Raw genomic sequence first — 24,999 nt, 5'->3', positions numbered from 1 at the left:
AAGGCCCCCACTCTGAGGAGTGAGGGGGTGAGGATGTGGTCTAGGCAGGGAGGCCTCTGTAGGGCCAGGGAGGTGAAGGGCTTGGCTCCAGTTGTAGGCCAGGGAACAGCAGTCAGGCCTCGAGCCTGGGTCTCATGCGCCCACCACAGACCCATCATGGGGGTCACCCCAGACCCACCACAGGCCTATCCCAAGCCTACCATGGGGGTCACTTCATTGCATCATAACCAGTGACCACAGCTCCACGTGTGCGGGTGAACCTTGCCAAAAACCAAACCCATTGCTGTCTAGTGGATTCCAACTCATGGCAACCCCAGGTGTTACAAAGTAGGACTGCCCCATATCGTCTTTATAGAAGCAGCTCACTAGGCCTTGCTTCTGCAGGGCCGTTGGGTGGGTTTGAACTGCCAACCTTTAGGTTAGCAGGCGACCCCAAACAGCTTACACCACCCAGGCTCAGGGTGGCTCTTACAGAAGCATACTTTGCAAACGCAAAATAGTCCCAGACCTGCAATTGTGCCAGACGCAGTTTCTCCCATCTTCAGGACCCTGTTAAGCACATAAGGAGATTTTTTTCCCTCCCCACGAAGGGCTCCTGCCCTGCCCCGCCCCCTTGCGCCTGGACACCTGTCAGTATAAACCCCTGCCCATCCAGGGAAGAGGGTCACAGTAGCTTACTCATGGTCAGGCCTGTCAGAAGAGGGTGGTAGGCACAGCGAGGCCTGTCACATGAGGGGGGAGGCACAGCCAGGCCTGTCACGGGGGGGCGGGGAGGCACAGCCAGGCCTGTCACAGGAGGACGGAGGCATAGCCAGGCCTGTCACAGGAGGGGGGAGGCATGGCTAGGCCTATCAGGAGAGTGGGGACCCGGAACTGAGGTTGAGTGAACACGCCTTCTCCGAGTCTGTGACCACATGTTAGCTGCTGGGAGATGAGTCTTGGTTTCCTCATGCATCAGGCAGGGATGATCCCTCTCTTCCACTCGAGACTGGGGCCTGTGAGTGCAGGGTCTGTTGGTGTCACCGTCCCTCTAACAGACAGGGCACCGGAGGGCGGAGGGGCTGTGCAGGGACCGGGGTCTCCTGACTCCTGACGACAAGCCCCTGTCCACCGCACTGTTCCCTTTAGTGGGTCACACCACCCCAACTCCAGGCCTCCGTTTCCACATCTTCGGATCGGGGGCTGGGCTCCTTGCCCTGTGTACCCCGTGTGGTGCTGGGAGTCTGAGATGAGGTGGTGGAGGGCAGGCACTGAAGGAGGTCTTCTTAGAGGGACAGCAGGCCTGCAGCAGGATGAGAAGAGCCCCCTGGAGCCCCAGGCAGGGGCCTTGGCGCAGAGTGGTGAGTGCCCCCCCACCTGCGAGGTGCTCTCCTGAGGACCCCTCAGAGGAGGTCTGTCAGAAGAGGGAGGATCCAGAACCTGAGGTTAAGTGACCATGCCTCCTCCAAGCCTGTGACCACACTAGAGCTGCTGGGAGGTGAGCCTTAGGCTTGTTGTTAGGTGCCATCGAGTCGGTTCCAACTCATAGTGACCCTATGCACAACGGAACGAAACACTGCCCGGTCCTGAGCAATCCTTAAAATCGTTGTTAGGCTTAGGAAGGGTAAAGACCTCCCAGAGGCAGTCTCTAAGTTGTACCCCCCAACTTGAGCACCGAGGGGCAGTCTCTTAAGTTGTGCTCCCCCCCCCCATTCCAGCACCCAGAGCCGGTCTCTAAATGGCACCCCTCCCCAATTTCAAGGTGAATACACGTTGATAACGGCAACGGATCAGCAGAAACACCTTCCCCCCTCTTGTCTGGCTGCCTCAGTCAGGCACCTTTCATATTTGTGGCGCCTCGGAGCCTTGTCTGGTGCCCCCTTGTCTTGTGCCCAGGGGCAAGTGCCCTGCTCTGCCCCCATCTCCCTACACCTCAGTGAGGGGCCGCAGGACACCCATACCCCCCTGCTCACTCAGCCCTCTGATGGGTCCTGCTGAGTTTGGGGATTCTGTGGGATGAAGAAAGCAGGCACAGTCCACAGAGTTAAGCAAACCTGCAAATGTGCTGTCGAAGTGGAGGCTTCCGGGGGAGATGGGTGTGGTCGGAGGTGGGGCGGGTGAGGAGGATGGCAAGTTGGCTTAAGGCCTGGGCAGGCTCATCTGTGGGGGGTGAAAGGCAGCTGTGAGAGGAAGAGCTACTTCTACCAGGTGTTGTGCTCCCCGTTCCTTCTCCATCTTCCTCACAACAGCTCTTCAGGGCAGGTCCTGCATTGACCCTATGTCACAAAGGAGGGCCTGTCTCCCTCTAAAAGAGAGGAAAGCATGTGATGTGTGTGGAGACCAATGAGGGGTCCCAGTGAGCTGGTGCAATAGGAATGGGAGGGAGTCCTGGGGAGAAGCAGCCAGAGACCAATGATGCAGGCTTGGGCCAAGGAGAGGGGTCCCTTCCTACCCGCTTACAGAGTGAGAGAAGGTGTCCTGGCTTGGACCTCACTGTCTTCCAGGGATGGCTGAGTCCTGAGCCCTCCTCTCAACTCTGATAAAGACAGAATCACTGACCCTGGTTCTTAAGAGTGTGTTAAAACCACCTATGGACCTGGGAAGCTAAAAAGAATGTGGATGTCATAGTAGGCCACAAGCTTGAAGGGGGAAGCTTAAAAGCATAGTTATGTGACACAGACTAGGAGGTAGCTTGGAGGAAAGTTCCAGGCCCAGCTCTTGTCAGACAAGGTGAGCCAGGCAGTATAGCAGGATGGGGCTTTCCTTTCTTCTGTGCCAAAGTCAAGGACTGGCCAGAGCTGCTAGGGGTGCCTTGGGTACAGTGGCCGGACAGGGGTCGGTGACAAAACCTCGGGCCCAGCACACAATGAGGATGGGACAGACGAGGGTACTGGGGCAGATAGGTGCCAGCTGTGATGAGCAGTAGTCCAGGGGTCTCCCACTCCAGGGCAGCTATGCTGCTGGGAGGTAGCGTGCAGCCAGCAACCCCGGGTTTGGTGCATCCCAAATGACATGCTGCCTCTGGGAAGCTGACCACGGTGGATTCCAGTCCCTGGGCTGGCTCTGAGAAGGCCAGGGCCCTAGGGTCCTAGGTATTCACAGAAGTTGAAGGTGGCAGTGAACATGCTTCTGGCCACCCTGGCAAGGGAGGAGGCAGAATGGCCCCTACAGCTAGGCAGGCTGGGGTGGGGGATGGGAGCACCCACAGGTGCTCCTCCCTTCCTCCCAGGCTTGCAGGGACTTCCTGGAACTAGCAGAGACACACAGCCGGAAATGGCAGCGTGCCCTGCAGTATGAGCACGAGCAGCGCATCCACCTGGAGGAGACCATCGAGCAGCTAGCCAAGCAGCACAACAGCCTCGAGCGGGCCTTCCGCAGTGCCCCGGGACGGCCTACCAACCCCTCCAAGAGCTTCAGTGAGGGTAGGTGCGGCTGCGCAGCGCCAGTGGTCTGCCAGCCTCTGTCTCCTCCATTCTTGGCTACACCCTGGGCCAGCTGACCCCCAGTTCCCCAGTGCACATACCCCTTGGCTTGCCCATGCTGGGTGTGTCGGGCCCACGCTGGCCTGACTTGGGAGGCAGGCTGTCTGTAACTAAGTTCAAATTTTCAAAAGAAAAGTTAGAGAAGCCCAGCTGTCCCCCTTGTGACAAGGAGGCTCGGTGCCAGGTAGCCACCACCTGCCCTTGGGCTGCGGGTCACATGGTACCCTGGGGCTGTGAGCAGAGCAGGGACCCCACCAGAAAAGGAAGCACAGACAGATGTACTAATGTGTTCGTACCCTGGAGAGATCAGGGGAGGCTTCCTGGAGGAAGTGAGAGCTATAATGATGCATTGAGATTCCAGCAGAGGGAGCTGGCCCAGGGTAGTCAGGGCCAGGTGATGGAAGCAGGGAGAGGAGTGGGGGGCCAGATGGGGACAGGGCTGGGGGTGGGCAGAGAGGACAGGAGGCAGAGCAGTCCCTTTGGGCTTCTGACTTCCTCAGACAGGCAAGACATGCCTGTGTTGAAACTGCAACTATGTCGGTGGCCCCATGTGTGTCTCCAGGAAGCCTCTTGACTCCCAAAGGAGAGGACAGTGAGGAAGATGAAGATACCGAGTACTTTGATGCCATGGAAGACTCCACATCCTTCATCACCGTGATTACCCAGTCCAAGGAGGACAAGTAGGTCTTCCTGAGCTGGGTGACACATAGCAGCCTGGGAGGAGCCCCCAGCCTCTTCCACCTGGCCCTGCTCATCACCCTCTATTACCTATTTCACCAGCTATGCTCTTGGAGTTTTCTTGCATTCAAGTCTTGCTCCAGATAGTATTTTTGCTTAGATTGATTCTGTTCTTCCTTAAACCAAAAGTGCCGAAATAAGGCTCATACCAGGATTTTAATTTAAATGAGAAGGAGAATGGGGTGCTGGCTGGAGGGATTCGGTTCCAGCCTGGGGGGCGGGGGTGGGAGCTGGACCAAGGGCATAGGCTCAGAAGGCCCAGGCTCCCTCAGTTTCCCCTCAGAGCTGCACACGGGCTCAGTCACTCCCCCGACCAAGTCTGCATTCAAGAAAAGACAAGATGCAGCAGGATTTTTACTTTTGACACATTTTCTATTTCCAAGAGTTTTTTTCATAAAAGGATGCTCTTTTAGGATGCATCTGAATACACATGAGAACACACAGTAGTCACCGGGTGTTTACTAGTCATGAAGGCCATGTGTCCGACTCTCTCAGATCCACAGGAAATGCCAGGGACACAGAGCGTGGGGTGGGGAGGGAAGAGAGCCGGGCTGGCTGAGTGTGCACCTGGCCGTCTGTGGTCAGAGGGAACAAGGGGCTATGGCTATAAATGTAACATAATTAGCACTTCGGTCCTCGTTGAGATCTTTTCTGTCCTGTCAAATTGCTGAAGACCCAAACAATAGAAAAGTTGGTGAGTGTCACCATGTTGGGGGTCACGGGGGCGGCAAGGACCTCCGTAGATGTCTGGGGCCCTTGCTGTGGCCTTGAGGGGGCTGACATCACTGACAGCCTATGGTGCCCACTGCCACATCCACTTATGGGGCATGTGAGCTACAGAGCTTCACATGCCCGCCACCCCCAACACACACCACCACCACCATGAGCATGTGTCCTGGGCAGGGCACTCAGCCCACACAGATGAGCAGCTGTAGGCTCCCAGAAACCAGGTGCCCAGCCTGAGTCTGCCAGCTTTGGGTATAGAGCCTGGTCTATGCCCACATCTGTTCCCCTGTCCACCCCACCCCCCGCTATCCTCATGAATCCCCTGAAGGGCCAAAGTGCCATGAGGAAGTCCTGGTCAGGAGCAAGGAGGCTGGGAAGTCTCCCCTGGCTGCTCCACGGGCCAGCACTTCACTGCCTCCCTGTCCCAGCTTCTTCCAGGGAAAGGGGGTTTGCATCCCTCCTGCCCTCAGGGAGCTTCCAGGTCCCATCAGCAGTGTATTTCAAGCTCAGAATCATTTTTCCATTTTCCACTAACTTTTAAAGTTGCTTATATTTAGTCTCAAGGTGAGCATGCTCAGCTAGTCTGCTCTCTTTCCACCTCATCACCCAACAGCATAGCCCTCTTGGCTATACAGCCAGGAAGGTTTGCCCAGGCAGCCCCTGACTCCTTGGCATCCCAGGGACCTGGCCTTTGCCTCCTGGTGCTCCAGTTGCTCTGAGCCAGTCCCTGACTGAGGGCCCAGGCCCCCTCTGCTCACACCTCAGCACTCATCCCTGGCTCCCCCAGCTCTCCTGATGGTCCACACGGCCCCTGCCTGTCCTGCTGCCTCTTCTCCCCACCCCTCCCTTGTGCTGCTGATACACTGGGCAGCAGGCATGGCCCACCCAGGTCCTGCTCTTCCTGCCCTGGGCCTCTGCCCCTGCTGACCTCTGTCTGCAGTGTCCCTCCCCCATTCTGCTGAGTGACCTGGATGATTCTTCCATCCTCTGAAGCCCTGACTGCCTCAGCCTCTCTGCTGTGGTCCCAGGGACTGGGGCCTCCTCAGACATGGCACCCCCTGCTGGCCTGGCCGACACTCTTCTACAAGTATTGTTCAGGCACAGGGATGCTTCAGACCCATTTCCTGCCCTTAAGGAATCCCACTCCCCTGGGGGGACAGACCAGCAGACCGGCAAGGACACAGCAGGGTCCATTCTGTGACAGAAAGGGGCCCACGGGCTCTGGGAGGCTGTCCCAGAGACATCCACCCTCTGGCTTATCTGGGGCCCGGGTCAGCCAGTCCCCAGGAGGAGCCGTGTGTACAGACCCCAGATGAGGGCGTAGGTGGGAGCCTTTCCAAATGGCTGCCTAGGTCCCCCAGCCCCCATCTCGAGTGTTCCAAAGGCTGTGGGGGCCCCTATTCTAGAAGCAGCTGGAGGCGGGCCCCCTTGGACCTCACGGTGGGTCTGTAGAGAAGGTGATGGGCTCAAGGTTTGTAAATAACGTGTTTCGTTTGTATCTCCCGCAGAAAAGCTGAGGGTGGGACAGGGGCAGTCTCTGTGGACGACTGGACCGTGGCAGACAATGTAAGTGCAGCAGGAGCCCCCCACAGGAGAGGCCAGACCCCAGGCTGAGGGGAAGGCTGGCACCCCTAGCACAGGGCCGGAGGGGTGGGCTGGCTTTGGGTCTCCGCTGTGCCCCAACTGTGCCCCCACCACCACCCTGTGCAAGGTCAGGCGGGAGGGCGGGCAGGGCCTGGGGGACATGGGGGAGCTCTGGACCTGCTGGCGGCCATGCCTACTTCTCTGGCAGGTGCCGGATGGCATGTCACCCGGGCCCAAGGGTCCACCCCGAGTCAGGAGGAGATCGCGCATCCCCGACAAGCCCAACTACAGCCTTAACCTCTGGAGCATCATGAAGAACTGCGTTGGCCGGGAGCTCTCTAAGATCCCCATGCCGGTAGGTGCCGAGCCCGTCCCTCTGCGTGGGTGACGTTGACAGCCACTCGAAGTACAGGCAGCCTGAGGAGCCATCTTCTCGATGGCTGGGAGGAGCGTGTACATATCCCTTTGCGCGTGTCTATCTCCAGGTTTTGAGAGAAGGGCCAGGGGCGGCTCTGCGTGAACAGAGATGCGGGGAGCCCCAGGGCCCCTCTGGGCTGGCTAGGCTTCACATCGTCAGCTGTCCTTACATCCTAGCTGGGGAGTGGCAGGACTGGACTGTGGTGAGGTGCAAGGAGCCTTCTCCATTCTGCTCACTGTCCCTGGTGCTTCTGCACCCAGGACATGGGAGCTCAGCGAGGTCAGGGCAGCGGCCCCAGGTCATACAGCAGGCTGAGGGCAGAGGGTGGGGATGGCATCTCGAGGATGAGCTTGGTGGCTCCGGGGCTGACTTGGTTTCTCTTTGTGACCCTGGACAAGCCAATTTACATTTTTGACCTCTGTGTCCACATCTGCAAAATGGGGATAATAACAGCACCTACTTCACAGGTTGGGAGGATAAAATGAGATAACACAGGAAAAACTCTCCACGCAGGGCCTGGCAAGGAGCCAGAGCCTAACATCATGGGAGAAAGTGGACCTGCCAGTCTGAGGCTGGGAAGGGGCCCTGGACCCACCCACCCCCACCCTGGCCCCCCCACTGAACCACTAGACAGAAACTTACCTAACAGCTTGCAATGAAAAAAAAAAAAAATTGCTATTGCATCAATTCCAACTCATAGTGACCCTACAGGATAGAGCAGAACTGCCCCACAGGGTTTTCAAGGCTGTAAATCTTTACAGAAGCAGACTGCCGTATCTTTCTCCCATGGAGAGGCTCGTGGGTTCGAACTGCTGACCTTTTGGTTAGCGGCCAAGCACTTAACCACTGTGCCACCAGCTGGTCCTGGTACAGCTCACAATCCAAAAAAGAACCCAAACCTGATTCTGACTCATAGCAACTCTATAGGACAGAGTAGAACTGCCCCACAGGGTCTCCAAGGAGCGGCTGGTAGATTCGAAATGCCGACCTTTTGAGTAGCAACAGAACACTTAATCACTGTGCCACCAGGGCTCCACAGCTCAAACAGGAAGACCCAGTTCATCCATTCTGAGTCAGTCAGTCAACCAATATGAACTGAACACTTCATGTGACTCGGTGCTGAAGACAGGGAGTGAACAAGTCAGAGACCTGGCCTTCACAGAGCCTACATCCTAGTAGGGGGAGACTGAAAGTAAACATAACAAAATTGTATAATATCTAGTATGTTAGAAGGTGGTGAGTGCTTTGGACAAAACTGAGGCAGGAAACAGCTGGGAGGTGAAATGCGGGAAGTGGCAGTTTTAGGCAGGGTCACCAGGGAACCTCACCATGGAGGTGCCATCTGGGCAGGATATCCCCAGACATCTGTGAAAAGCAACGATGCTGTGATGACCCCAGGGTCTGTGCTGGGAACAGCATCTCAGTGGGGCTTAGCAGGTGACCCCGGCCAGCGCCTGCCTGACCACTGCCTGACCACCTCTGGCCTTTCCTGCAGGTTAACTTTAACGAGCCCCTATCCATGCTCCAGCGGCTGACGGAGGACCTGGAGTACCACCACCTGCTGGACAAGGCGGTCAATTGCACCAACCCAGTGGAGCAGATGTGCCTGGTGGCCGCCTTCTCTGTGTCCTCCTACTCCACCACCGTGCACCGCATCGCCAAGCCCTTCAATCCCATGTTGGGTGAGACCTTTGAGCTGGACCGCCTTGATGACATGGGACTGCGCTCCATCTGTGAGCAGGTGAGGCCCAGGCTCCCCACGGAGCTGGCGCAAGGCCATATCCACTATGCTCTGGACAGGCTGCTCCCACCTGGCACCAGGGCAGAGTGAGGTGAATGGAATGTGGCCGCTGACCTTGCCATGCCCATACCCAGGAGTTAGACAGGGGTATGTCCAGTGTGGTGGCTGGGCCTGGTGTGCAGGAAAAGGGAGACCATGTGCTCCCAACCAGGGGACCATGGAGCAGAGGTGGAGGCATCTGCAGAGTGGGAAAGGGAAGGGAGGCACCTCCATAGTATGGGCTGAGAGGACTTGGCCGGGTCAGTGCCTGCACAGCTGGGACTTTGAGGGGCTCCAGGGGTCGAAGGCCCTGCCTGGGCATGGCTCACCTGTGCCCTCTCCACCCTTCCCCACTGAGATGCTGTGTGGAGCCAGGACGCAGGCCTCTCAGGGTAGGGAGCCTTAGCCATGGCACTGACACAGAGCCTGGTGTCCTTGTCTGATGGAGGGAATTCTGTCGGTGCCCTCACTGGGTGGTGCCAAGCTTTTAGGAGGACCCAGGTAGACACCACCTGGAGGTGGAGGTGCCAAGACCAGGCACTGCTACCACTGAGCACCATCTATGTGCCAGGTGCTGCATGGGCCCACTAGAAGGCAACTGTGGACCTGGGCGGGTGGTTGTGGCTGACCACGGAGAGGGGTCGCAGCATAGGCGTGTTCTGAAGGGGGGCCAGCAGGTCTGCTGATGCTTTGGATGTGGAGTGACGGGGCAGGGACATCAGGGATGACCCAGGGTTCTTGATGTGAACTGCTGAGCATTCATTCATTCAGCAAGTGTTGGGTCAGTGCCTACCATGTGCCAGGAGCTACCGAGGGTCCACCTAGAAAGGAAGCAGGCGTGGTTGGGGTGGCGCAGATCCCGTGTGCATGGGATGTTGGGCAGGGAGGGGACTGGCCCTCTTATAACAGGGGTGGTCAAGGAGAAGAGAGGGTGGGGCCGAAAGCAGAACCCTGGAGGAAGCGGACAGGCTGACTCAGTGGGACCCACTCATGTGGGTTCCTGTGGCTGCTGCATGGCATGTTGAGCACAGGGATGAGGTGGAAGCAGAGAGAGCTGGCCAAGCTGCTGCACTGGTCCCCAGTGGCCCTGGAGTGGGGGTACAGCTAGCGGGAGGGGAAAATTCTGGACACATGTACAGATGGAAGCACAGACAGGGCTGGCTAAGGATCAAATGCAGACCGTGAGAGGGAAGGTGGGGTCAAGGGCGACTCCAAAGCATTCGGTGTGAGCAGCTGGAAGGACCTGGCGGTGGGGCTGAGAAGGGAGCCCTACCGACAGACTCAGGGCCGTCTGCTTGGAGGTCACACCGTGAGTTTGCCAGTGAGGGTGGGAGCTGGTGAGCCATGGAGGCTCCAGCTGCAGGGACAGCCCACCCATCTTAACAGGAGCAGCTGGTGGGTAGTGCTGATCTTCTGAGACAGGAGCCAGTAGGGGGAGACCACCAGAGCAGGGCAGTGGGGGGATGGCCATAGCTCAGTCTGACCCTGCTCGGGCTGGAAAGCCTGTCTGAAGGAGGTGGCAGGTCAGCTGGGAGCCTACTTGAGGCTGAAGACAGGCTGAGATGGGAAGAACTGACAAGAGTACAACAGGGCTGCCATGAGGCAGGAGGGCCAAGTGGGCAGGTGCCCTGAAGGTGAGGTGATGGTCAGCAGTGCCCATGGTTGCCGAGAGGGCCCCAATGTGGTGGGCCCATCGTGGTGGGCGGATAAGACTTGGCCCAGCCTGAGGCAGGGTAGTCACTCACTCACTCTGGAGCCAGGCTGGCCTGGAGGGAAGCCCATCCACCTCTTGGTGGCCAGTCTGAGCCTTCTCCATGTAGTAGACATGTCAGATGTTTCCCTTTGTTGGCTGTGAAAATTAACAAGAAAATGGTTACAGCAGTGAAACCCTTCCCTTGATTCGTCTCTGCACATTCTGTCACCCGTGGGTCCTGGGGGTACAGGCCCCACCATCACCCCCATTAAACAGCCCAAGAGCCAGGGGCTCAAAGACACCAGGCCCTCATCTCCCCCACAGTGGCCGGGCAGAGCCAGGACAGCAACCCAGGGTGTTCCAACCCCAGCTGCCAAGGCCTTGCTCATCTGCACAGGCACTGTCCTCAGGTGGGCTTGCCTCAGGTCCATGGCCCCCAGGGGAGGAGTCCTGGCCTGAGAGCTATTACGGGGGCTAGGGGGGCACAGGACGGAGACGGGGCAGGCCATCCCACCTGGCTGGGGCTGGTACCTGGGACCTGTCCGCAGACGCTTACATCATGTGGGTCTGGCCCAGGTGAGCCACCACCCGCCCTCAGCTGCGCACTACGTCTTCTCCAAGCATGGCTGGAGCCTCTGGCAGGAGATCACCATCTCCAGCAAGTTTCGGGGGAAATACCTCTCCATCATGCCCTTAGGTGAGCTGGGCACAGAGCACTTTGGGGACAGGGATATTCTGGTAAAGGCGGAGGATTGTACCAACCCAGAAGCCAGCTGGAGGCTTCCAGAGCCTTCCTGAGGGTCCACTCCCCTCCCCCTTGCCAGGCTTCCTAGCTGCCTCCCCAGCCGTTCCTGCCCCACTACCCCCAGTCTGCATGAAGACTGCTCTGGTTCTCTGGCGTGTGACTCCAGGACACTGGGCGGTGGGCAGGCCGAACCCTCACTGGTGGCTCTGACCTCTGACCCTCCGTCTGGCCACCAGGTGCCATCCACTTAGAATTCCAGGCCAGTGGGAATCACTACGTGTGGAGGAAGAGCACCTCCACGGTGCACAACATCATCGTGGGCAAGCTCTGGATTGACCAGGTCAGGGGGCCCATGGCAAGGGGGGCATGGGGCCCACAGACTGGCTACTGACCACTGTTGTCTCACCAGACTGGGGACATCGAGATTGTGAACCATAAGACCAAGGACCGGTGCCAGCTAAAGTTCCTGCCCTACAGCTACTTCTCCAAAGAGGCAGCCCGGAAGGTAAGCAGGACTGCCCCTCAGAGCCCTGGGGGCCCGGGGCAGGGTGTGTCCCAACATTGGTCATGCCATGTCCACAGGTGACAGGAGTGGTGAGTGACAGCCAGGGCAAGGCCCACTACGTGCTGTCTGGCTCATGGGACGAGCAAATGGAGTGCGCCAAGGTCGTGCACAGCAGCCCCAGCAGCCCCAGCTCGGACGGGAAGCAAAAGACGGTGTACCAGACGCTGCCAGCCAAGCTGCTGTGGAAGAAATACCCACTGCCGTGAGTGGGGCCCACAGGCCCTGTGCTGTGGGGTGGAAGAGGGCGGGGAGGCAGGCAGGACAGAGAGAGGGAGAGCAGGGGAGGCACATGAACAGTAGACGGACAGGCAGGGGGACCACGGCTCGGAGAGCCACAGGCACAGAGGAGGGCAGAAGGTTTCGTCTTGGGCTGGGGTACAGGACACACCAAAGCTCTGTGCCCTTGGGCAGCTGACATTCTGGAGAGAGCAAGACAGACAATCAGCAAGGAAATAAACGTGAACCCCTGGTGGTGGGGAGAACGATGTAGAGCCAAGAAGCAGGGTGATGGGACAGAAAAAAAAGAGCTTGAAAAGAACTGCAGGAAACAGAAAATTATAAAAAGTGGCAGTGCAGCTTCGAAAGAAAACAAAATAAAAATTCTACAAGGAAAAATAAAATAACTAAAACTAAGATCTCCATGGAAAGGTGTAATAGATGGAGGACAACTGAAGAGAGAATCACCAACTGAATACAGGTCAGAAGAAATTAGCAAGAGATGAAACCTGGAAAAGACATGAAGTGAGAAGGTCAACCACCCAGTGACCCAGGGTGGGGTCCCCGAGCAGCGGCGCAGGGGTCCCCTATGGCTTTAGCCCATCCCATCCGAGGTCTTTCATCTCTAGAACTTGGTGATTCAAATCCACCCAGCAGTGCCATGGAAGAAAGGCCTGGCGATCTTTCTTCCCTTAAGATTTCTGTCAAGAAAACCCTATGAGCAGCTCTTCTCTGTAACACATTTTTATTTATTCCTTTCCTTCTGGAGCTCCAATTAAATGTATTATTTTAGAGGTTACCCTGGAAATTACAATATGCATACTTGACACTGTGCAGAGTCTGCACTTCAGTGTGCAGGGAACGTGTCTGCACATGGCGGCGTCTGCGAGCAGGGTCTAGCATACACCTCTAGGCAGAGTCCCAGAAGGAAACAGACCATCTGTGAGGAGAAACTAGTGGAGAATTTTCCACACCTAAATCCAACAGTGATCAAGTGAGACTGTTGAAAACTAAATCAAAGAGAAAATATTAAGCAGCCAGGTTTTAAAAGACATTCCCTTCAAAGGAACAACAGGCCAACAGCCTGATGACAAGACGGATGAAAGATGTCTTCTATGTGCCAAAGGAATCCTGCCAGCCCAGAACTCTACACGCAGGGAGAGCAGAGCAAAGAACGACATTGATAGAAAGTTTCAGACAGATGAAAGAGTTTACCACCAGCAGACCTGCACTTAGAGGGTATCTTTCAGGCAGAAGGAAAGTGATCTCAGAGGGAAGATCCAGGATGTATGAATGAATAGAGGGCAAAACTACATGAATCTAAATGGACAGCGAATCAACCGGGATAATAATATCTTCAGGGGTTTCAAATCTAAAACATAAAGTTAAAATACAACCGAACTATCACCTAAGTTGGAAGAGGAATAAACAGAGGGAAGCTGTTCTCAAGTCTACCTAAGAGGAGGGTCAGTTTACTTGTTTTTAGATTGAATACATTTATTCACACACACATGTATGTATATAAATCAAAACCAAACCAAACCCAGTGCCGTCAAGTCGATTCCGACTCATAGCGACCCTATAGGACAGAGTAGAACTGCCCCATAAAGTTTCCAAGGAGCACCTGGTGGATTCGAACTGCAGACCCTTTGGTTAGCAGCCATAGCACTTAACCACTACGCCACCAGGCTTTCCATGTATATATATATACATACATATACACAAACATACATACGTACATAGAGAGTCCTCCCTGGGTAGTGCAAATGGTCAACATGCTCTGCTGCCAACCCAAAGGTCAGAAGCTTGAGTCCACCCAGAGGCACCTCAAAAACCAGCCACTGAAAACCCTCCAGAGCACAGCTCCACCCTGACACACGAGGTCACCTTGAGCCAGAGTTGACCCAACAGCAACTGTTTTTTTTTTTTTTTAAATACATATATACATGTATAGAAGTAGTTTTAGGAGTGTCATGGTTCTAAGAATGAAAAAATGCAAGATTCATCAGATCTAAAAAGTTTTAAATTATATTTTTTGGAACCCCAGTAAGTGCAAAGGTCTCGAGTTAGAAGTTGAAAGACACTTATATAACTTAAAATTTATCAACTTGAGTAAAAGAACTCTTAACAGACTAAAGAATTAGATCACGTGGATAGCTTGAATCCTCTCAAAGTTATGAAATCACTGATACAATAACCAGACGGTGGGTTCTGTAGGTCACATCAGAGTAATGAGCAACACCTTTCTGCCTGAAATCTTTGTCAGTAATGTCAACCACTTTTTTTTAATTGTGGTAAAAATATATATAACAAAACATGCCATTTTAACATTTTTATGTGTATAATTAAGCGACATTAATTATGTTTATCATGTCATGCAACTGACACCACTATCCATTTCCAAATGTTTTCATCACCCTTAACAGTGCCCCTTAAGTAATGAGTCCCCATTTCCCACTCCCTCCCATTCCTGGTAACCAGTAATAAACTTTGATTTCTATACATTAGCCTATTCTAGATATTTCATATAAGTGGGATCATATAATATTTCCTTTTGTGACTGACTTATTTCACTTAGCATAACGTTTTCCATGTTCATCTATATCATAGCATGCATCAGAACTTCATTTCTCTTTATGGCTGAGTAATATTCCATTTTATGTATATAGCACACTTCGTTTATCCATTTAGGTTGTTTACCTTTTGGCTATTGTGAATAGTGCTGCAGTGAGCATTGGGGAACAAGTATCTATTGTATTCCTGCTTTCACGTCTTTTGGGTATCTACCTCACAGTGGGATTGCTGGGCTACATGGTGGTTCCAGAGTTCCTGGGTGGTGTAAACAGTTAATGCACTCACTACTAACTGAAAGGTTGGCAGTTTGAGTCTACTCAGAGGCACCTCAGAAGAAAGGCCAGGTTGTCTACTTCTGAAAAAATCAGCCACTGAAAACCCTATGGAGCATAGTTCCACTTTGACACACATGGGGTTGCCATGAGTCAGAGTTGACTCAACAGCAACTAGAAGAGACAATACATCGACTTGGAGAAGGTAATCACAATACTTACACCTGGCAAAGGATTAGTATCAAAACACATAATGTACTTCCAGTCAATAAATAAAGCAAAAACAATCTAATAAAAAAAAAGGAACAAGAATTTCACAGAAGAAAGTAGAAGTAGAAAGACATTTATTTAACTTAGTTTATCAACTTGAGTAAAAGAACTCTTAGTAGACTAAAGAATTAGATCATGTGGATAACTGGAGTCCACTGAAATGAGCTAACCTATCCTCTCAAAGTTATGAAATCACTGATACAATAACCACAAATTGGGTTCAGTAGGTCATATCAGAGTGATGAGGAACAGCCTTCTGCCCTAAATCTCTATCAGTAATGTCAAACAATCATATGAAAAAACAGTCAACATCATTGGTAATCATGGAAATGCAAATCAAAACCACAACGAGATACACTCATTTGATTGGCAAGGATTAAAAAGTCTGATAATACCATGTGTTGAAGAAGATGGGAGTCACAATGTCTTTTACACATTGCTGGTGGAAATGCAAATTGGTACAACCACTTTGGAAAACAGTTTGGCCTTACTTCCTAAAGGTGAACATCACATATTCCATAACCCAGCAATTCCACTTAAGAGAACTTCTGGCAAACGTACAACAAAAACCATGCCTGAGACTATTCTAATAGCAGAAACTGGGAAACAACCCAGATTTATTGGATGAATAACGTGGCATAGTCACATAATATTACACAGCAGTTAAAACGAATGAACCATGGCAACATTCAACAATATAGATAAATCTTAGCAATATACTATTAAGTGAAAGAAGCAAGTCCTAGAAAGTTACAAACCATTTTGTGAAGTTACAAACAAGTGTATGTAATATATGTATATGAATGTGCACACACACACACACGGAAGAATATTTAAAGATGTAATAAAACTATATTAAAAGGAAAGCCAGGGACTGATGACCCCAGGAGTCAGGTCAACGGCTACCTGAGAAGGGGGTAAATTGGTACATTTTCCATATGGTTAGATGTAGGTGTTTGTCAGGGTTCTAACTTTTGTTTAGGGTGGTGAGGTTGTACTAATAAAAACAGACCATGCAAGGACCAATGGAAAGAGGGTATCACGAACCAATGATTATGACTAATCCCAGTATGTACACCTGAGGTCCAAAAACAGACAGAACAAAAAAAAAAGAACTAGATGGTAGATTTAAATCCAACATTTCACTAGTTATAAAACCAAAAATCCACTGCCATAAAGTCGATTCCAAGTTATAGCGACCCTCTGGAACAGAATAGGACTGCCCCATAGAGTTTCCAAGGCTATAAATCTTTAGGGAAGTAGACTGCCGCATCCTTCCCCACTGGTGGGTTCAAATCACCAACCTTTTGGTTAGCAGCTGAGCATTTTGACCACTGCACCACTTGGGCATCTATTCAGTAGTTAATATTAAGTGCAAATGGTCTAAAAGCTCAAATTAACTTTCAAACTTTAAGACAAATTTTTTTAAAAATCCAACTATATGTGGTTTGCAACAGATACATCTAAATAAGAAGACAAAGACTGAAGTAAAAGGATAGGAAAAGATATGTCCATAGAAATACTAACAAAAGCTGCTGTGGCTATAGTAATATCACAGAACAGACTATGGGACCAAAAGAAATACTAGCGGTAAGAGGAACAGTTCATAATAAAGGTTCATTTCACCAGGAAGATGCATTTTAAATATGAATGTACCCTGTGCATAATAACATAGCCTCAAAATATAGACAGCAAAATTTGACAGAACTGTAAGGAGAATGATAAAGCGAGAAATTTGAGCGTAACTCTTTTAGTAACACTGCACTCAGCAACTACGGAAAGCACATTCTCTTCAATTATACATACAGCATTTGCAAAAATTGGCCATATACTGGGCCACAAAGGAAATTTCAAAGGACTGAAATTAAACCAAGTATATTGTCTGACTCCAAGGCAATTATGCAAGAAAAAAATAACTTGAGAAACCCCCCCAAATGTTTATAAAATTAAATTCACTTCCAGCTAATGCATAGGTCAAAGAAGATATAGTAGAAGTTAGAAAATATTTAGAACTGAATGGTAATGAAAATAATATGTACCCAAAATGGTGTAGAATTCAGTTAAAGCAGTACTTCGAGGGAAATGTATAGCCTTAAAATGCATATATTAGAAAAGCTGAAAAAGAGTTAAGCACACATCTCACGAACGTAGAAAAAGAACAGCAAAATAAACCCTAACAAAGTAGAAGGAAGGAATGCAAAAGCAAAAATCAATAAAGTAGAAAACCTACGATAGAGAGGATCAACAAAGCCAAAAGTCTGATCCTCAAACAGGAATAAACTAGACAAGTCTCTGACATGACTGTTCACAACAAAGAGAAAACACACATAACGCACATCACCGGTGCAAACAGGGACGTGCGTGGTGTGTCAGACATTTAAGCAACAATAATGAGGATATTATAAAACAAGGTTATGTTGATAAATTTGAGTGAAACCTACAAATTTCCAGAGAAGTATGACTTAGCGGACAGCTGCAGGTCCGTGGGTGGCTGTGGTGGTGGTGGGGTGGCGGGTGCAAAGGGTGAGTTGGGTGCCAGGTCGGTCCATTGGAACGGGGCCGGGGGACGCGGCGCAAGGAAAGGTCAGGCCGGGGCAGAGGGCCCGGGGCCGGGGAGGCGCGGTCCTGGAGGCTCACTGGCTGCCCGCCGCAGGGAGAACGCGGAGAACATGTACTACTTCTCCGAGCTGGCGCTGACGCTGAACGAGCACGAGGAGGGCGTGGCGCCCACCGACAGCCGCCTGCGGCCAGACCAGCGGCTCATGGAGAAGGGGCGCTGGGACGAGGCCAACACCGAGAAGCAGCGGCTGGAGGAGAAGCAGCGCCTGACGCGGCGCCGGCGGCTGGAGGCCAGCGCTCGGGGCGGCGGCTTCGGCGCCGAGGAGGGTGAGGCCGCGGGGAGCGGGCCCGGGGAAGTGGGGGTCCGAAGAGGGAGGGGTGCCGGGGAGGGTATGCCCCAGGGAGGGTGGTGCGGAGGGCGGGTACCCCCGGAAAGGGAGGGGGCTGGGGAAGGGGGCCGGGGATAGCGGGTGCCCCTGAGAAAGGGAGGGGAAAAAGAGACAAGGGAGTGGGAGGCGGAGCCTGAAGGAGGGTGTCCCCGGAGCGAGGAGGAAGGGTATCCCGGGGAAGAGAGAGGTGCCCCGTGGGAGGGCCGTCCCTGCGGCGGGGAGGCCCCGGAGTATCCGCCCGCCCACCGGCCTGCGTTCCCGCCTTGCAGAGAAGGAGGCTGATGTGTACACGCCACTGTGGTTCGAGAAGAGGCTGGACCCGTTGACCGGGGAGACGGCCTGTATGTACAAGGGCGGCTACTGGGAGGCCAAAGAGAGGCAAGACTGGCACATGTGCCCCAACATCTTCTGAGCGCCACCTCTCTCGGAAATACAGGCGCCTGCACAGCCCGGCCCACCTTTCTTTAATGCTCTCAGTTTAGTCCGAAAGGTCCTCCTCTCCCCCTCCTCCCCCTTAAAAAAAAAAAAAACTTTTCTGGGGCTACCACCTTTGAAGGAGGAAGTGCTGACCCAGGTTCTCTCCAGCCCCAGGTGCGCCGGGTCACCCCACGCCCTTCTCCTCATGGACTGGGGGCCCCATGAGGATCCTAGCTCCCCAGTTACCACAACTCAGGCCGGGCGCGGGCGTGGACAGCCCCCGTCACCAGCCCAGCCCCGGGAGGACTACTCTGTTTCTCCTAGGGAGCCTCTCTCGACTCTTTTTTAAAGAAAGATCTCCATTTCATTCCAGCCATGACATTTAGTACATATTTTTAGTACAGCACTTAGCAGAAACTTACCTAGTGTGCTTTCTTGCCACAGAAGTGTGCTGGCAAGAGCCCCTCTTTTTAAGAGATCAGGAAGCCAGACCCCTCTGAGTTGGGAAATTTTGTAGCTCAACACAGCAAGGCCCCGTTTGTATCTGAGCTGCCCACCCCCCAGGAGCCCAGGGCCCCACAGAACTGAACAGAAAGGGGGGCCTGGCCTAGGAAAGCACAGGAGTCCCTGGAGCTACAGCCCCTACCCACTTACCTGGGGGACACCAAGGGGGCAGAGGGGTGGATTTGAAGACACAGGCCTTGCCTGGCCCCGGCTGTGCTGGGGCTGCTCCCTGGCCCCAGAGGCCAGGAGGGCTGGTAGGCACGGCCTGCAGGTGCTTCCGACCCAGAACCAGGCCCCAAATCAGCAATAACGAACAAACTCTCAGCCCGGCCTGGGCTGGTGACCCGGGCACCAGAGACCCAGCTTCCCACCTCCACCTCAGGTGGCTCAGGGGCGTCCATCTCAGTGCCCCTGGACCCTTTATTTGCCTAATTTATATATAAGATATATAAATATATATAAAATAGCTATTTTGCTTAACTTTCTATGGTATGTGAAAGTGAAAAATGATGAAGACAGGGATTCTGTCTGAGTTTGGCCCTCCTACCAGCCCTGCTGTCTCCTCATACCCTCTTCCCAAGGCTCGGACGACCACGGCCACTGTCCCACTCCCTCACCATCCCCACTCCAACGCTCTCTACTTCAGTTTTGGTCCTGAAAGTCCATCACAGGGTTTTTCTTTCTACTCTAGGACTGGGTTGGCTTTTATAAAAAATAAATAAATAAAAGTGAAAACACCATGTGCAATGCCTTAGGGGGCCCACTGGGAGCAAGGAGGCGTACAGCCCCCAGGCCTCCCCTAGGGCCAAGGGCCTGTCAGTACTGTTGAATGTACCACTTCCGAACACTGTGGGCAAGCACCTTTTGACCAGTAACAATAAACCTTGGGTTTGGAGTTTTCCATTGCCTTGCCCTGTCTGTGGTGGATGGAATGGCACTGATGAGTCAAACAGCAGCAGCCCACAAGGAAATAGGACTTTGGCTGATTGGGGGAGGGGGACGTAGAAGACCTGGTAGGGGCGAGGGTCTGGGCCCCAGGCTGCCCAAAGGACTGGATCAGCACTGCCCCACCGCAAAGCTAAGGGAGGGGGGCGGGACTCTGCGAGGGGCTGGCCTGATGCCTCAGGTCCTGGATCCAGATCTGCTGTCCCCTAGACGGGCAGTGTTTTAGCCACCTGGAGATCATCCCCACCCAATCCTGTCTGTTAGCTCCTGGTGCCCGGGCCAGTCCAAACCACCCACCACCCTCCACAAAGGAAGGTCCACCTGGTGAGTTCCATGGTTGCTCTACAACCAGGGCCTGAGCTGCTTCTGTTGCCCCAGTTGCCAAGCAACTCAGTCACTAGCTCCCAGGACCCAACCAAGAGCAGCTCCTGGTCTGGCCTACTGGGTCCTCCTCCCACTGCCAGCGCAGCCAGGTGAGGTGTGGGTAGGGCGGGCACCACAGGCATCAGAGCTGGGCTCTAACCATCTGCCCTGACCCCCAGTGCCATGGGACTCAGGGCTGGCCATGCAGAACTAGAAAGAAACCTCTGACAGCAGCGGTCTCCTGTACATCAGCTATCACTGAGTAGGAAATGTAATATAAAAAAAAGATTCTGCAACACAGGCCATGAGGGACCTCAGAATACATCTGACAAAAAGACATAAAAGCCTTTATGGATAAAACTTTAATGGATGATAGGGGGAAAAAATGGATAAAACTTTAATGGATGATAGGGAAGACCCGAATTAAAAGGAAAAACTCCATCTTCATGAATGGACAAACTCCATTATGTTCTTCCCAAATCTACAAATTCAACACGATAATCAAAATCCCACCAATGTTTTTTAAATACTTGAGACATTGTCTCTGAAATTTCACAGGAGAGTAATTGCACGCACACACACAAAAACAGCAAAAGCAATCTCAAAAAGAACGCAGAAGGTGAGGGGAAGGGGCTGACACGGACTTGACCTGTTCATATCTAAACATGCTGTTAAGCTACCATAGCATTTTGATTTCCATCTGGCACACTATGGGTTTTAACTTCGTTAGTAAACGGACTGTGAGCTCCACGAGAATACAGATCTTGTCTGTCTGCTCAATAAACAGTTGTTAACTGAATTGCTTCCAGGCAATTCAGACCAGCTAGGAAACCCTGGTTGCATAGTGGTTAGTGCTATGGCTGCTAACCAAAAGGTCAGCAGTTTGAATCTGCCAGGTGCTCCTTGGAAACTCTACAGAGCAGTTCTACTCTGTCCTGTTTGGTCGCTATGACTCAGAATCGACTCGACGGCACTGGGTTTGGTTTTTTTAGAGCAGGGGCTCAGGGGGCATACTTGGGGCCAAAGGGGAGTGTGGCTTCAGCATCAGCTGTGAGGGGAACTCAGAGGTGGAACTGGGGAAGAACTGGGTCTCTCCTGCTTCCTCCCAATCTTCCAGCCTTGGGGAATGCAGAGGGGGACTGCTTCTGACAGTGACTTGTCGTAGGGAGGCCTGAGGCTCCCTCATCACTAGATCTGGGTTTGGTGTGAGGGGGGTGGGAGGAGAGGAAACCAGAGAGACAGATTTCAAAGTATAACACAGAGAACCACAGAGCCAGAGATGATTCCGATACTATTTATCCTTTTTATGAAGCTCGCCAGCATAACTTCAACAACAAAACCTGATTAAGAGGGCACTAAAATATAAAAAAAAAAAAAAAATCTTTTTTTTTTTTTTTAAATATAAAAGGAATCCCTAGGTGGTGCAAACACTTAATGTGCTTGGCTGCTAACCAAATGCTGGAGGTTTGAATCAGTCCAGAGATGCCTAGTGATCTACTCCTGAAAAATTAGCCATTGAAAATCCTATGGAACATAGATCTACTCTGACACACATGGAGTCACTCTGAGTTGAAATAGACTCAGTGGCAACTGTATGTGTATATGTGTGTGTATCTCACTTAAGAATTCTCATAAATCCAAATAAGACAATGCAAAATAGAATCTAAACACATACAAAAGACTGATACCCCAAGTTGGTAAACCCATATCCAAATGCAAGAATGGGTATGGACTGAAAAGGAGGATTTTCATTGTAAATCATTCATTATATCAATTCGAGGTGGACTTCTCTTTCTGGCAATACGGTGGACTAGGTTCCTGGACAGTACTCCTTTGCTGAAAACGTAGACATGATGGACAAAATTTTAAAACATCTTAAATGCATCCATGAGCTGTAAGGAATATCCAGGCCAAAATTTAAGTGGCTATGGAAACCTGGAGAGGTAAGACATCTGTTTTTACCTGGCAGTAAGCCTAATCCTCAATTTTTACTGCCTCTGAGGACCCTCCCAAGGTAGGGCATCTAATAGATGTTGCTCATAAAGCTGAAGCCCCCAGAGGTTCCATCTATCTTCCATGTATTGGTGAACCTGAAATACAAGGAAAATTGCTTGACTTAAAGGTTAGCCTTGAGCAGAGCAGAAATTTTTTTCCTAAAAATTTGTAATCACTCACTTTTGCTGCCCAAATACACACTACCTTGATGGTCCAATAAAACCTCTAGCAGAGAATTTAACATGGTCTCAGATTGTCAATGTTCCTAGTCACCTGAGAAGCAAATCCTCTCTGGAGGATCTCCCCTTCATTCCATGTTTTATGGAATCCTAGATATGATAAGTTGCAAGAAAAAATAATTCGTGCACAGTATGAAAATTTCGAAACACACAAGGAAACAAGTCCCTATGAGCAAGGGCCAACAGAAGTAACAGCAGAATCAGACATAAAACTCCTCCATAGAGGGAAGTTGTCAGACACAGTATATAAAATAAACATGTTTAATATATTTTCAGAAACAGAAAGGCAGTTGGTAATAGAGAGTAATGAGTACAGAGTAAATATTTGGAAAAAAATGCTAAAGAACTTCAAGAAGTAAAAATATAATTACTAAAAATAATAATTTAGCAACATTACACAGCTGAAGAAAGTATTAGTGACCTGGAATTGAGAGCTGAAGAAATTATCCAGAATGCAACACAGACACAAAGATGTGAAAAATATAAAAGAGACACTAAGAGACATGGAGGGTAAAGAAGTACCTGCATGTGTCTAATCAGTTTCAGAGGAAGAAAAAAGTGGGGCAAACTCAATAGTTGAAAAATAAATGGCTGAATTTTTCAAAAAATCATGAAATACACCAATATACAGAGTCAAGCCCAGTGAATCATATTTAGGGTAAATACAAAAGATTTCTACAGCTAATCACAATATAGTGAAATTATAGGACCTTAAGACAGCAAAATATTTAAAGAAGCCAAATTAAAAAAAAAAATCACCTTCAAAGAGTATCAATGAGCCTAAAAGCTGAAGGCAAAAGGAAGTCAGAAGATAGTGAAGTAGAGGAGAAAATAGGTTAGAATTCCCAGGAAAAATTTCTTCAGGAACAAAAGCAAAACACAGAGATTAATGGACAAAATTTATTAAAACAACATTTATTCAACCAATAACTTATGAAGTTAGATTTTGATGAGTTAAGTATGTATGCACGACTTCTAAGGAAACCACTAAAGCAATGTTATCGTTAGGTGCCTTCAAGTTGGTTCCGACTCATAGCAACCCTATGTATAACGGAACGAAACAGAGTCTGGTCCTACGCCATCTTCACAATCATTGTTACTCTTGAGCCCATTGTTGCAGCCACTGTGTCAATCCGTCTCATTGAGGGTCTTCCTCTTTCGCTGACCCTCTATTTTTCTAAGCATAATGTCCTCCAGGGACTGATCCCTCCTGATAACATTTCCAAAGTAAGTGAGACAAAAATCTTGCCATCCTTGCCTCTAAGGAGCACTCTGGCTGAATTTCTTCCAAAAGAGATTTGTTCATTCTTTTGGCTGTCCATGGTATATTCAGTATTCTTCAGCAATACCATAGTTTAAATGCATCAATTCTTCAGTCTTCCTTATTTATTGTCCAGTTTTCACATGCATATGAGGTGATTGAAAATACCATGGCTTGGGCCAGGTGCACCTTAGTCCTCAATGTGACATTTTTGCTTTTTAACACTTTAAAGAGGTCTTTTACAGCAGATCTGCCCAATGCGATATGTCGTTTGATTTCTTGATTGCTGCTTCCGTGGGTGTTGGTTGTGGATCCAAATAAAATGAAATCCTTGACAACTTTAATCTTTTCTCTGCTTATGACATTTCTTATGGCCCAGTTGTGAGGGTTTTTGTTTTCTTTCTGTTGAGGAGTAATCCACACTGAAGGTTGTAGCCTTTGAACTTCATCAGTAAGTGTTTGAAGCATGGTTGTGTCATCTGCATATTGCAGATTGTTGATAAGTCTTCCTCCAATCCTTGTTCTTCTTCATATAGTCCAGTTTTTCAGATCATTTGCTCAGCATACAGTTTGAAAAAGCATGGTGAAAGGATACAACTCTGACACCTTTCCTGATTTTAAACCACACAGTATCCCCTTTTTCTGTTCAAACAACTGCCTCTTGGTCTAGGTACAGGTTCTGCATAAGCACAATTAAGTGTTCTGGAATTCCCGTTCTTCACAATGTTATCCATAATTATGATCCACAGTCAAATGCCTTTACATAGTCAATAAAACATAGAAGCAAAAAAAATAAATAAAAATCACTTTATAATTATAAAAGGTAAAATTCACAAGGTACATACACAGTTCCAAAATTTTAATGTATCTAATATCTCAAAATATATACCATATTTTCACAAATAACAAGTCCACATATATAACACAGATAGCATGCCTAGGAAAATAATTACGAAGGGGTTGCACAGTTGGCAAAAAAACATAACATGTGCATTGTTTGCTTAGAAATACGGAAATGTAAAATGGACAGAATTATAAGAAAACAATCATAAGGAGATTTTAACATATTTCTCTTAGTAAGGAGAGCTCAAACAGACAAAACAACTGCATCAGTCAGGTTTTAGACGTTTCAAACAATACAGCTAATAAACATAGTGTAATGGACACGTATAGGACATACACTTATCTGCAGGATACATATATTTGGAATGCACATGAAACACCTATGAAATTAACCACATATTTGGGTCAGCCATAAAACCTCAGCAATTTTTTAAAAATTGGT

General features: G+C 50.5%; 2 protein-coding genes across 4 annotated transcripts in view; one reads left to right on the top strand and one right to left on the bottom strand.

The window, feature by feature from the left end:
* Window positions 1–957: 957 nt before the first annotated feature.
* On the top strand, window positions 958–19,823 carry OSBP2 (oxysterol binding protein 2). Of its 2 annotated transcripts, XM_049866211.1 has the most exons (12): window positions 958–1,340; window positions 3,209–3,401; window positions 4,024–4,141; window positions 6,434–6,491; window positions 6,718–6,864; window positions 8,423–8,668; window positions 10,977–11,097; window positions 11,382–11,485; window positions 11,555–11,650; window positions 11,728–11,912; window positions 17,696–17,928; window positions 18,260–19,823. In XM_049866211.1, the coding sequence occupies exons 1-12, from the start codon at window positions 1,293–1,295 to the stop codon at window positions 18,400–18,402; spliced, it is 1,692 nt and encodes a 563-aa protein (XP_049722168.1). In that variant the 5' UTR covers window positions 958–1,292; the 3' UTR covers window positions 18,403–19,823. The 2 variants fall into 2 exon arrangements, with proteins under 2 accessions (XP_049722168.1, XP_049722169.1); XM_049866212.1 differs by lacking the exons at window positions 17,696–17,928; window positions 18,260–19,823 and adding an exon at window positions 12,359–14,479.
* MORC2 (MORC family CW-type zinc finger 2) overlaps window positions 9,724–24,999 on the bottom strand; it is a 118,615-nt gene continuing 103,339 nt past the window's right edge. Inside the window, exon 27 of one of the 2 annotated variants that reach the window (XR_007514924.1) lies at window positions 9,724–10,556. The gene's annotated coding sequence lies outside the window, so the exon portion shown is untranslated. Of the gene's footprint in view, window positions 10,557–23,427; window positions 24,472–24,999 lie in introns of those variants that run through there. The other variant, XR_007514923.1, reaches the window with a different exon arrangement.

This window comes from Elephas maximus, chromosome 22, assembly GCF_024166365.1.
Source record: "Elephas maximus indicus isolate mEleMax1 chromosome 22, mEleMax1 primary haplotype, whole genome shotgun sequence".
Lineage (NCBI taxonomy): Eukaryota > Metazoa > Chordata > Mammalia > Proboscidea > Elephantidae > Elephas > Elephas maximus.
Note: the sequence above shows the minus strand (reverse complement) of the source record. Positions and strands in the feature narration are given on the sequence as shown.